Raw genomic sequence first — 13,523 nt, forward strand, 5'->3', positions numbered from 1 at the left:
GGGCCAGTCTAATTAAACAGGTAAGCATTTGTTTCCTTTATTGGTCTGTGAACCTTTTTTTTTATTAGACTACATTGCATTGTCTTTGTGTCCCCACTGCATTGTAGCAAAACATCTTGTAACTAGCATATGCTCAATAAGTGTTTATGACATGATGGGTTTGAATATCAAAATTGAACTGCAGATAATACCAAACATATCCAGTTTTCTTTTTTTTTTTCAGCTGGCGTTCATTGAGCATTGGAAATCAAAAGTTGTATAAAACTCACATTTACCTTTTAGGGCCTTCCAGTCGAATAGAAAGCTGGTATACACAGAATATTTCAGAAGAAAAGGATGTGAGTGTTAGTAGTATTAATTAATTAGTAGTTCTTGCGATAATAATAAAAATAATAACAATTAACTCCAATAACAGTAATACAAGCAGAAGCTTGCCTATAATTCCAGCACTTAGGGAGGCCAATGCAGGTGGATCACCTGAGATGAGGAGTTTGAAACCAGCCTGGCCAACATGATGAAACCCTGTCCCTACTAAAAATACAAAAATTAGCCGGGTGTGGTGGCGGACACCTGTAATCTCAGCTACTTGGGAGGCTGAGGCAAGAGAGTTGTTTGAATCTGGGAGGCAAAGGTTATAGTGAGCTGAGATGGTGCCACTGCGCTACAGCCTGGATGAAGGAGCAAAACTCAGTTTCAAACAAAAAAACCTGGGAAGCTTTAGCTTGTTGTTTTTTCAATGTGCCAGTACTGTTCTAAGCACTGTGCTCTGTGTACTATTATAATACTTATTTTGCAAATAAGGAAATTAGTCCCAGAGAGGTTATTTGTTCCAAATCACAGTTGATAGGTGGCAAAACTGGGATATATAGACTTTCCCCTCTTGACCATCATGATATGCTTATTCTGTATAAGGTTTAGTAGTGGTTTATGTGAAGCCAAATGGCAAATGGTATTGATAGGAAACAGGCAAGTGGTTTCAGGTCCATTCATCCAGAAACTGAAGACGCTTGAAATTAGTTCACCAGTGGTATAAGCAATAAAAAAAATCTTGGAACCTCACTAAATAATTATGTACAGTTTGTATTGCTATTTCTGGGTACACATTTTAATTATGCAACAAGGATAGCAAAGCTTGGATGTCTATGGCTAGATATATTTAATCTGGTTTTCAATTTAAGACACAATAAACTTCCTCAAAGAAGTTTGTAAAGATTATTATAGATTGACTAAGACGTTAAGTCTCTGAAATTCTATGGGTTTCTTTTTGTTTTCCCTAATACACAAAGTTTCAAGAGATTCAATTAAGGATTCTGATATTACCAAATTGATGCTTTCCATACCAATTAATTTTAAGAAATAGAATTGCCAACTAGCTGTATGCTTTATAGAAATGAGTAAGGAAATAGTATTTTGAACAGGAGTAAGGTAATAAGATTGTTAAGCTGAAAGGTCTTGCAGTGTATAGTTGGATCCTGGAGTTTCTTGGGCAGTGCTGATTAAACTCACACTGAGAGAGGAACTGATTCTCACAGCTAACCTGAAGGCTGAAGATATCAACTTGAAGATTTCCTGCAGCTCTAGTTAGTGTGGTGGCTGGAAAATGGAATTCAGGTTTTAGGAATGCATGACTCAATTTGTACTTTAATCTGGCAGTTCATCAGATGTGTCTGATGAATCAGCTCTTTGGACTAGGTTTCACTTATGTCTTAATGTAAATTTAAGGTCTTTGCATAGAAAACTTTAACAGCTTATTATCCCTTAAAGGTGCTGCCATTAAAATAGATTATTCTTCACGCTATTTTACAAATTCACTGATTTTCTGTATAAAATGGTGATGGTGATACTTTGCTACAAGTGAATGGATTTTGCTTTTATTTAGTGAATTAAGATGTGTTTTAACAGAGTTATTAATGTGAGTAAATTAATCAATTAAAACCATTCAGAAATATCCGAATGAGGCTCTGGGAGAACACAAAATGTGACAGTTTTGGCTTTCTCATCTTTAATAAAGTTATAGTGATTGAAACCTGGATATGATCAGTCCTCAAATGTCTTGCAACGAAACTTATGCTGTCATAAGTTGACAATATATTTGAACTGTATTCCGATTTGCCACTTTTTGAAAGTTGGCCTGTCAGCTCTATCAGTCTTATACAGAAAGAAAAGAAGCAGGGAGTAGAATGGTGGTTGCCAGGGGCTGGAATGGGATGAAGAAAAAAGGGGAGATGTTGGTCAGAGGGTATAAACTTGCAGATATACAATGAGTACATTCTGGTGATCTAATCTACAGCTTGTTGACTATAGTTAATGATACTATATTGTATACTTAAAATTTGTTGAGTGTAGATCTTAAGTCTTACAACACACAAAAATATACCAACTATGTCAGTTGAAGGATGTGTTAGCTAACTTTATTGGGATAATTATTTCACTATATATGTATATCAAAACACATGGTGCATTTTAAACATATACAACTTTGTGAATTATACCTCAATAAAGCTGAGACACAGAATGATGATTTTCTGAGGAAGACAACGTTCATTTATTTAATTTCAAATGAAATATCTCTCCTTTAGAAATCCAAACACACTAGGTTTCTGTCCCTTCTTGTATCCCTCTGCAAGCCTTATAATAGAAAAAAATAATTTTTTTGGTAGCTTCATTGAGTGTTTCTTCTTCCTCCTCCTCCTCCTCCTCTTCCTCCTCCTCTTCTTCCTCTTCCTCTTTTTGGTTCAGTGTCTCACTTTGTTTTTCAGGCTGGAGTACAGTGACAGAATCTCAGTTCCCTGCAGCCTTCACCTCCCAGGCTCAAGCCATCTTCCTACATCAGACTCCCAAGTTGCTGGGACTATAGGTGCACTCCACCATGCCCAGCTGTGTGTGTGTGTGTGTGTGTGTGTGTGTGTGTGTGTGTTGTAGTAATGGGGGTTTGGCCATGTTGCCCAGGCTGGTCTCAAACTCCCGGGCTCAAGGGATCTGCCTGCTTCAGCCTCCCAAAGTGCTGGGATTACAGGCATAGCCACTGTGCTTGGCCAGAGTGTACATTCTTTTAATAAAAACAAAAGTCTTAAAATTCTCTTAAAGTGTCTTTAGAGATTTTTGAAAGAAAATATAAAATCACAATTAAATATTTTGAGGCATACAGTTTATGATTTAATCTCCACTTGAAAAATGACACTGAATAAAATCACATTCTATTATACCATGGAATGTTAAAAATATCAGTTTGGATGATTTATAGTGAGATAAATTGTTAGTGAAATAATTCTTTTGAAGGGATCATTTCCACTTATTTAAATACAACTAGGGCCTTTAAATTAAAAAAATCCAAAACCCCAAGTGAACATAAGATTTTAAAGCATTTTGGGGGTGACAGCTATAGAGGCATAATTTTGGTATTACTGGTTTTGATTTAACTTAGGAACCACAGCATATGGGAAAATATAATAGAAATCCTGTTTATCTCCTTTCCTTTTGTGTAATTCATTGCACCAATCATGTTTGATCAAAGTCATGAAACTTTTATAATATTGTTATCTATTTTTAAAACATGTATGTTTTTCTTAATCTTTGCTTTAGGGAACAGCCTTTAAAAGCTGGAAGATGAAAGCTCCGATTCCACACTTGATTCTCTTATATGCTACTTTTACTCAGAGTTTGAAGGTTGTGACCAAAAGAGGCTCCGGTAAGCAGTATTCCTCTATTTTTTTAACTGTTTTTTTAATAGCTTAACGTGATAGTGCTACATTTACACATGTGCCATTTGTGGAAAAGTTGAGAATGATCAGTTACCCATACTGTAGAGAGATTATGAGTAAATAGGTGGAGTGTACTGATAGGGAATTAGAAAAGTGAGAGTGGATTCAAAAGAATGTGGCTTATTTTGTTAATTAGTATGAATTGGCATGGATTCAATAGCAAAAGCTTGTATTTAGATTTCATTTTGTTGTAGGATTTTAAGTATTCTTATATAAACAGTGTTATTTAATTTTTTGCATGTAAATATTATTGTATCATTGATGTTAACTTTTATTGTTACCATATTGATGTTAGCTATGCCTAGGGAAGGTTCTTTTCAGGGTTGTACTCCAGCTGATTTGATGAATTGCTTGGATGTATTTAAAGAAAACAATAGTTTTATTGAAGAAAATGTTATGAGGAAGCACTAATATTTTAATAGGAAATATAGAGGCAAAGTAGAATGGTCATGAAAGGAACTGCTAAGTAGATTAATGTTGGCATTTATGAAAAACTTTACATGTTATCAGGCATCTTGGTTTGTAGTGGACTATTGATACTTTGATTGTGTGGGACAATTGAATAAATACCATTATCAATATGAATTTGTATCTCATCTAGTAAGTCACTAATAATATAAAGCCTTGTCATGCTCACACCATGTGGAGTCATGTAATTGTTGAAGTTATAGCTTTTAGGCATAAAGGAAGAAGAAGGATATTGTGTTTTGTTGCTAGAATTAGAATGTATTGTCTGTTAGTTCCAGAGAGACTGTGGGAAAAAGCAGATGAGATAATGTACAAGAGGTTGCAGTGTTGTGATATAAGCAATTGCATGGACAAAAGCATCTTTGGAATTCAGAAAGCAAAGGGAATGAAAGGTCTGAGATGGGGCTGTGAAACTACCGTCTTAGTCCTTGAGGTTAAAAAACTTCAAACTCACTTTGATGAAATAATGAAAAAGCCTACACGCAGGAGAAATAGGGAGCAGCTCTGCTCTTGTGAGCCCCTCCTGGGGATAAAGTTTGGAGGGAAATTGCGGAGGGCATTGTGCATGGACAAAGGTTTGGTGCATGGTTGAAGGTTAAAAAAAAATACTGAGGCTGTTGGTTCTAGCATATTTGGTTATTATACAGCTGTTGTTACAGGCAATGCGAAAAAATACTGTTTCTGTTTCTACATGTGATTTTATATCTTCTTCTCACTGGATCTTTTTGAATGAGATTAAACCCTAGGGTAGGATTATGAAATACTGGTTTATGTAATTCAAATGGGTTAATGGGAAATAACATATCTTGATTTCTTTCATAGTATTATGCTCAAGTACAATTAAGCATAACCAAGAGAGTTAGAGTAGGTAAAAGGGGAAGTAAATAGTGATGAAAGCTGCTAATTTTTACAACATTGATGTTTTCTGGAATAGAAATTTACATTACAATCACTTAACAAAGATTTTTGAGACAGTAGCTATATAGAAGAGAAATACTCATTTGTATAAGTATTATAACAAAATGACAATAGTTCATCTGAAATAGAAATATTAATTCTTTAAAACTTTATTTTTCTGGTTATTACCTCTAATTACATAAAATCTGTTTTTCCAGTTCTTTCTGTGTATGTCAGATCTATGATTTATTGAAATATAAATGTTACTCCTTTTTAATCATAATGTAATATGTCCATTCTATATAACCTCTGATTTGAGGGCAAGACATTTTATCAAACTGGGACTTCATAAATGCAAATATTAAAATATCTCAAAAATCTGTGTTAAGTGATTTTAATGTAAATGTCTATTCTAGAAGACATCATTGTTGTAAAAATTATCTGCTCTGAAGACTTGAGAAAACTCAATAATCTGTCTCAAATTCAGTTTTAATTTTATAATTATTTTAGAAGAATGGTAATAAGATGCTTTAAGTTAAGCAGAAGTTCTGAGACCTCTTTTCAATTTATGAATACAGTTGTCACATAATTATGTAATATGTCCTGAACCAAATGTGTTTTCAACATTATAGTGTAAAAAGGACAAGGCAGGTATTGGGATTTTGCAGCATACCTGATTTGTTTACTTTTCTATATAATGTAAATTAACATACCATCCCCTAGTTTCTGTATTAAGATCCAGATGGAGGGAGGCTTGTTTGTTTGATTTTGGGATATTAAATGTACAGTTTGGGAATGACTAATATTGTTCTATCCATATACTTTTATAGCTTGCACTTATATCAGCTGATGTCTGTTCCCATGGCACCTTTGTTTGAGAGAATCATATATGTAGCTTATTGAATAGTGTCATTACTGATCTCCATACATCAAGTAGAAGAGGATTGCATTTGGCATCTTTTCCTTAAAAGATTAATGGCTCAATCTTCACACCCAGCCCAACCTATAAAACCAGCAGCACCAGAGCTAGGAGATAAAAATCAATTTTTAATGTTGATTTTGCAAATTAACCAAGAGGACTTTTTATCCTTCTTCTTTCCTCTTATCATTTAATTCTTTTTTGATTCTTTATGTTATTAATCTTTTTGAAAGGTTAGTAGACATGATTCAAAACCTGAAGCTTTTCATGTGTCTTTTACTACAATATTATTTTTAGTTCATGGTGACCCCTAGAGAACCAGAACTAGATATTTTAATAATTAGGAATATATACAATATTATATTACACAGAGAAATACTGAATTTTTATGGCATGTTAATTTTGTATACTGTTTACTTTAGATTAGCACATATGGTCATTCCATAAAAATTTAAAAGTAGATATTTGTTTTTCATTAACAGAACTAATTTGAAAGCAATAGGAGTTCTTTTTACACAAGCTGGAAATGCATTATTTTTATCACATTGGTTTACACTCCCATTGCTATTAATTTAAGGAACAAATTAAGTATAATAAGGCAGTTATATCATTATAACATCCTTGACTGAAAAAATGCAACTTTGTAACATTTTGTTTTAAATATCACTTCAGATATGTACAGTATGTTATGACAATTAAGGACTGAATCTGGTCTCTCAGGTAACGTCCTAGAGTTGTGCCTACATTTAGAATCAAGACTTTTAATATCTATTGAGGCAGATAGTCAGCCTTTGTTACATGACAGGTTTATCCTGGGATAATTCCAAACCTATTTTTTTAGTTTTTATAGGTAGCACTTGATGAAAGATGCTAAGACAACCAATACTACCAATCCCTCTTAAGCATGTGAAATATTATGGCAATTCAATAGGTAAACATTTCAGTTGCTGTCATTTGTAGAATTCTGAAAAACCGACAAACAAAAAGTAAAACATATGTACAGCAAATGCTTGCTAAGAGAATCTTTGTATCTTAACCAGTTGAGAAAATTTAGCTTTGCATTCTTGTTTCGTGGCCCCTTTCTTCCTTAATTCTTTCCTCCTTTCTTTCTCTTTTTGTTCTTTACTTCCATCCTTCCTTTCTTCCTCCTGTCCTTTTTCTCTGTGAGTATATTTATCTGCAAATAAAAGGAATTTATTTTTATATTCCCACTGTGTCTTGGTGTAGGACTTTTCAAACTATAAAAATATTATTATTATTTTGTCTGCATGGTTAAGGCATTTGAATGTATTTTTACATGACCATTCAAAGAGGTTAGCATAGTCTCTATTAATAATAGCTATTCTTAAATATATACATTTAAAAATTGTATATAACTAAGAATCTGGAGTAAGATTTGGGAGCAGGGAAATAGTTTAAATAGTTGAAGGACAGTTATGAACAAAGTATGACTATAGTACCTTGGGGAGACTAAAGAGTGCATTGTAATTTGAAAAGTTTGGGATACTGAAGAAAAATGAAGCTAGAGGCGTCTGGATGTACAAATTAGGTAAAAGAAGGGGTTCCATGATGGTTTACTCTCAAAACATCTTCAGAATATAAGACAGTGAGTGCAAGGACGATGATTAATGTGTGCTTATAATCTCTACAGTGCTAAATATACTGTTTCAGAGTCAGGGTTCAAGGAAATGTCTTAATGAATTAATGACTGCATGAATGGGTGAGTGGTTTTAATATTCAGAATTACATCAGTGAAGATGCTACAGGACCAAAACAATATTAGAAAGTTAAAGGTAAAATTAAGTAGAGGCATTTAAGAAAAATGTTTTTTTCTTAAAAAGCAATCAGTATAATGTATAATGTAACACTACTGAAGCAAAAGACACAACTCAGAATAAGCAATATCTAGGAAATGATAAAGGTTTAGATGAAGATAATGTTTACAAATTGGGGGTGTTTTCATTGGGTTGAAATGCAGTTGAAAATCTGTTAAAGGGTAAGGAAAATGATTCTTCAAGTATTTTTCTATTGGAATTTTGCTGCATTTAGCTCTGCTTTAAAGAAGTACTAATGCCATTGTACAGAAGTTTTGGATTTAATGGTATTGTTCCATAATGGCCATTATGAAAAGGTTGAGCTCATGATTACTAATACAGGATAAATAAGCAAGTGACTTCACTATAGACAAAAAGTATTCAGTTATTAGAGCATATGGAGAAGAGTAAGTGGATGCATTACCAAAAAGCACATGTTATTTTAGAAGGGATTTAAACTATATAAAAGCTCCCTAAAGCAGCCAGCTACTAGAGAGTAAAAGGGTTACCACAGGGAGTTGATATTCTCTTCATTCTAGAACCTGACAGGGGACACCTGTTTGTGTAAAATGATTTAGATGCAATTCTTCTTGACAGCAAGAGAAAGGCAAGCCTCAAGAGGTTTTCCTAAACTTGTGACTCAAGGCCCAAATAATTTATAAAAGGTAGGAATAGCAAAATAACAAAAGACACAGTTTTGGTTCCAATTTTTGTCTTGTTACCTATGGATATTCATTTAAGTGAAAGAAATTATGCTACTGTGTAAAGAAAGTGTGATTTAACTGAGTAGGGATGAGAAAGTCTAGTGGGGGTACTTCCACCTCATGTCAATGTGATTTATGTGCAGCAGCTCTCTTGGGCATTCCTGTAAGTCAATGAGCTTAATTTCACATGATTAAGAGACAACCTAGTCCCCAAGCATCTGCCTTTTATTATGTTACCGTGTGTTTATTCTCAGTTTGTCAAATATGTCAAAAAAGATAAAGCATTTCTCCTTATTTTCCTCTGGGGTAGTTTATAAGATCAAACTTCTGGGGCTTTGTTTCTTTACCTTTTGAAGTTAAAAAAATGCACTTTAATTTTTCTCAGAAAAGAATTTCTCCTATTTATTGTACTTTTTTCAAATTTTGAAATTAGATCTACAGTAATTTTAATATTCCTTTGAAATTATGTCTTTAACTAAAATAACAAGTCTAACAAAAATGGAACTTGTACCTAACAAATAAAATAAAATAATCCAATATTTTCTTTTAGTTATACCTATATTCTGTCATAGCTATATTCTATTATACCTGTGAATTTCCTCACAAACTTACCCATTCAGTTTTAGTTGTTGGTACAATTTTATATAGAGTTGGCACAGATTAATGCCAATTGTAGAAAAGGATGCCTGCTTCATGGTGAGTTGAAGATAAAAGGCAGTATGAATGAATCTTCCAAGTTGTCTAAGACTTCAATGAGGAGAATATTCCAAGTTAATAAACATAGCAGTGTGGTACTATATCATGAGGGTACAAAAGAATATATTGTTCTATGTAATCGCTGGGAGAAGTGCAGGATAGAGGGCAGCAATGTAAAAGCTAGCAAGTTGTAGGCAATTTGTTTTGTTAGAAAAATGATATCTGTAAATAGTCCATTTTCATGTAGCTGATAAAGACACACTTGTGACTGGGCAATTTACAAAAGAAAGAGGTTTAACTGAACTTTCCACATGGCTGGCAAAGCCTTACAATCATGGCAGAAGGCAAGGAGGAGCAAGTCACAACTTACATGGATGGCAGTAGGCAAAAAGAGAGCTTGTACAGAGAAATTCCTGTTTTTAAAACCATCAGGTCTTGTGAGATTCATTCACTATCATGAGAACAGTGCAGGAAAGACCCACCCCCATGACTCAATCACCTGCCACTGGATTCCTCCCATGACACATGGGAATTGTGAGAGTTACAATTTAAGGTGAGATTTGGCTGGGGACACAGCCAAACCATATCCTTCTACCACTGACCCCTCCCAAATCTCATGTCTTCACATTTCAAAACCAATCATGCCTTCACAACAGTCCCCAAAAGTCTTAACTCATTTCAGCATTAACTCAGAAGTCCACAGTCCAACATCGCATTTGAGACAAGTCAAGTCCCTTTGACCTATGAGCCTATAAAATAAAGAAAACTAGTTTATTATTTCCTAGATACAATGGGGATAAAAGCATTTGGTAAAAACAGCTCTTCCAAAAGGGAGAAATTGGCCAAAACAAAGGGCATGTAGGCCCCATGCAAGTCTGTTATCTAGCAGGGCAATCAAATCTTAAAGCTTCAAAATGATCTCTTTTGACTCCATGTCTTGCATATGGGTTGTGCTGATGGAATAGGTGAGTTCCCATGGTCTTGGCAGTTCTACCCCTGTGGCCTTGCAGTGTACAGCCACCCTCCCAGCTGCTTTCACTTGCTAGTATTGAGTGTCTGTGGCTTTCTAGGAAGACTGCAAGCTGTCAGTGGGTCTGCCATTCTGGGGTCTTGAGGATGGTGGCCCCCTTCTTGTAGCTATACTAGGTGGTGCCCCAGTAGGGGCTCTGTGTGGGAGCTCTGGCCCCACATTTTCTTTCTGCACTGCCCTAGCAGAGGTTCTCCATGAGATCCCCACCCCTATAGCAAACTTCTGCCTGGGCATCCAGGTGTTTCCATATATCTTCTGAAATATAGGTGGAGGTCACCAAACCTTAATTCTTGACTTCCGTGTACTTCCAGGCTCAACATTATGTGGAAGTTGCCAAAGCTTGGGACTTGCCCCCTCTGAAGCAACAGTCTGAGCCCTATGTTGGCCCCTGTCAGCCACAGCTGGAGCAGCTGGGACATAGGGCACCAGGTCCCTAGACTACACACAGCAGGAGGACCCTGGGCCCAGCCTATGAAACCACATTTTGCTCCTAAAGCTCCAGGCCTGTGATGGTGAGGGACTGCTGTGAAGATCTGTGACATACCCTGGAGACATTTTCCCCACTGTCTTGGGGATTAACATTCAGTTCCTTATTACTTATGCAAATTTCTGTGGCTGGCTTGAATTTTTCCTCAGAAAATGGGATTTTCTTTTCTATCACACTGTCAAGCTGCAAATTTTCCAACTTTTATGCTCTGCTTCCCTTATAAAACTGAATGCCTTTAACAGCACCCAAGTTACCTCTTGAATGCTTTGCTGCTTAGAAATTTCTTCCACCAGATGCCCTAAATCTTCTCTCTCAAGTTCAAAGTTCTACAGATCTCTAGGGAAGGGGCAAAATGCTGCCAATCTCTTTGCTAAAATATAACAAGAGTCACCTTTGCTTCAGTTCCCAACAAGTTCCTCATCTCCATCTAAGAACAACTCAGCCTGGACCTTATTGTTCATATAACTAACAGCATTTTTGTCAAAGCCATTCAACAAGTCTCTAGGAAGTTCCAGACTTTTCCACATTTTCCTGTCTTCTTCTGAATCCTCCAAACTGTTCCAATCTTCCAAAGTCACATCCACATTTTCAGGTATCTTTTCAGCAATGCCCAACTTCTGGCACCAATTTACTGTATTAGCCTGTTTTCATGTTGCTGATAAGGGCATACCTGACACCAGGAAGAAAAAGAGGTTTAATTGGACTTACAGTTCCACATGGTTGGGGAAGCCTCACAATCATGGCAGAGGGCAAGGAGGAATATGTCACATCTTACATGGATGACAGCAGGCAAAAAGAGAGCTTGTGCAGGGAAACTCCTATTTTTAAAACCATCAGATCTCATGAGACTCATTCACTATCATTAGAACAGTACAGGAAAGACCCACCCCCATGATTCAATCACCTGCCACTGGATTCCTCCCATGAAAGATGGGAATTATGGGACTTACAATTCAAGATGAGATTTGGATGGGGACACAGCCAAACCCTATGAATGTTTACTGTAGAGATAGCACACAGGCAGTCACAGCTTATGCCAGAGGATTAACCCCTGATCTATGGGTAGTCAACTACAGGCTTGCAGATGATCCATAAGGTGGCTTGGAAATTAGGGACACTGGTGTATCAGTATCCTATTGCTGTTTATAAAATTACTGCAAACATAGTGGCTTAAAGCAACACAAATTTATTATCTTATAGTTTTTGAGGTTCTTCATCATCACATCTCCTCTGACTCTGATGCTTCTACCTCTCTCTTTCCCTTGGAAGGACCTTCAAGATTATACTGGGCATCCTCAGATAACCCAGGATAATCATTCCATCTTAAAATCATTAATTTAATCAAACTGAAAGGTACTTTTTGCCATGTAATATAACACAGTCATATGTTTCAGGGCTAAGGCAGTGGACATCTTTCTGGAGGGCTTTATTTGGCTTACTGCAACTGGCAATTAGCCAATTCAAACAAACTGCGTATTGAGTTGCACTGAAGACTGGAGAGTGAATTGTCAGCCAGGAGCCAGATGGGAATGGAAGAAAACAAGAACATACTGGGGGTGAAAAGCAAGAAAATTTTCAACAGAAAAGAGTTGAAAATTTTTGCTGAAAGGCCCATGTTATCCATGGTGTATGATTAAAGGTGCAGGGGGGTTGTAGAAAAAGAAGAAAAAGGAAAGAAAACAGGGCAGAGGGAAAGGAAGGAAGAGAGATGTGGAAAGAGAAAAACAGGAAACTGATATTAGTGATGCTTTTGATCTTAAGAACATTTTAGTATTCATCTGCACTCCACACATATACTTTCAAAAATACCTCTTTTTCTTTGTGGTAGGCTAAAGGGGTCTGTGTTCCTTTCAACAAAACAATACCTGACCTGAAAATGATTTCCACAAAGTAATAGCAGTGAGAATAGTTAAAGCAGAAGAGAGAACAATTTTAAAGTTAGACTAAATTGAAATAGATGATCAATTAGATGTGAGAGGATATAAAGAAAGAGGTAAAGAAAAACATTCTGTAATGACAGGATTGGGATACCATCCATCATGTTAAAGGTCCCCAATTCACAGAAACATGAAATGACTACTTATTTAAAGAAAACAGTAAGAAGATCTTTGTGACTAAGTTGAAGCCCCACATGTAGATTGAGGATAGAATATGAAGGTTTTGGATGTCTTGCAAGGTATTGTGGATTTTATTGTGAGAACAAAATATTTTGGCTGGGATATTTAATAATTTTGCAAATCCCTTTAGTAGAAAATTCAGTCTGGGTGGTTGGGGCTCTGATATGATAGATCTGTTCATCGTGGTATCTTCTCTATATCATAAAGATGAAACTTGTTGCTGTGTATATGATAGTGTTACACACATTTGTGAGTCCATCCGTAAAGCTGCCTTTACAGAGAAGGGAAGACACATAATAAAGCTATATAGTATCACACATGAAAATGGCATGGTTAACCTTGATTTTAGACATGTAACACTCCCTGTAGAAAAGACTAGGGTTGGACTCCAGAATGGCCAGTAAGAGACTTAATAAAAATCATATTTACATAGAGGGAGGGCCTATAAGGCAATTAAAGGGACTGAAAATATGTTTCTGAAGAATATATAGGATCTGATGAGTGTTTGGAAGGCAGCTATGTTCACCACTATACCACCAATGCTTCTGATGAGTGTTTGGAGATGAATTGTGAAATAATTCAAGGCGAAGTTATATTGATGGTGTCACCAATTACAGAGAGAAGATCAAT

General features: G+C 35.8%; 1 protein-coding gene across 3 annotated transcripts in view; it reads left to right on the top strand.

The window, feature by feature from the left end:
* Positions 1-13,523, top strand: part of IL1RAPL1 (interleukin 1 receptor accessory protein like 1) — a 1,361,951-nt gene that overhangs the window by 202,589 nt on the left and 1,145,839 nt on the right. For all 3 annotated transcript variants that reach the window (XR_013531555.1, XM_054250916.2, XM_035288301.3), the window contains one exon: positions 3,583-3,688. Coding sequence is in view for 2 of the 3 variants with exons in the window: in XM_054250916.2 (XP_054106891.1) it covers positions 3,607-3,688 (82 nt within the window). In the remaining variant the exon portion in view is untranslated. The remainder of the gene's footprint in view (positions 1-3,582; positions 3,689-13,523) is intronic.

This window comes from Callithrix jacchus, chromosome X (assembly GCF_049354715.1).
Source record: "Callithrix jacchus isolate 240 chromosome X, calJac240_pri, whole genome shotgun sequence".
Classification (NCBI taxonomy): domain Eukaryota; kingdom Metazoa; phylum Chordata; class Mammalia; order Primates; family Cebidae; genus Callithrix; species Callithrix jacchus.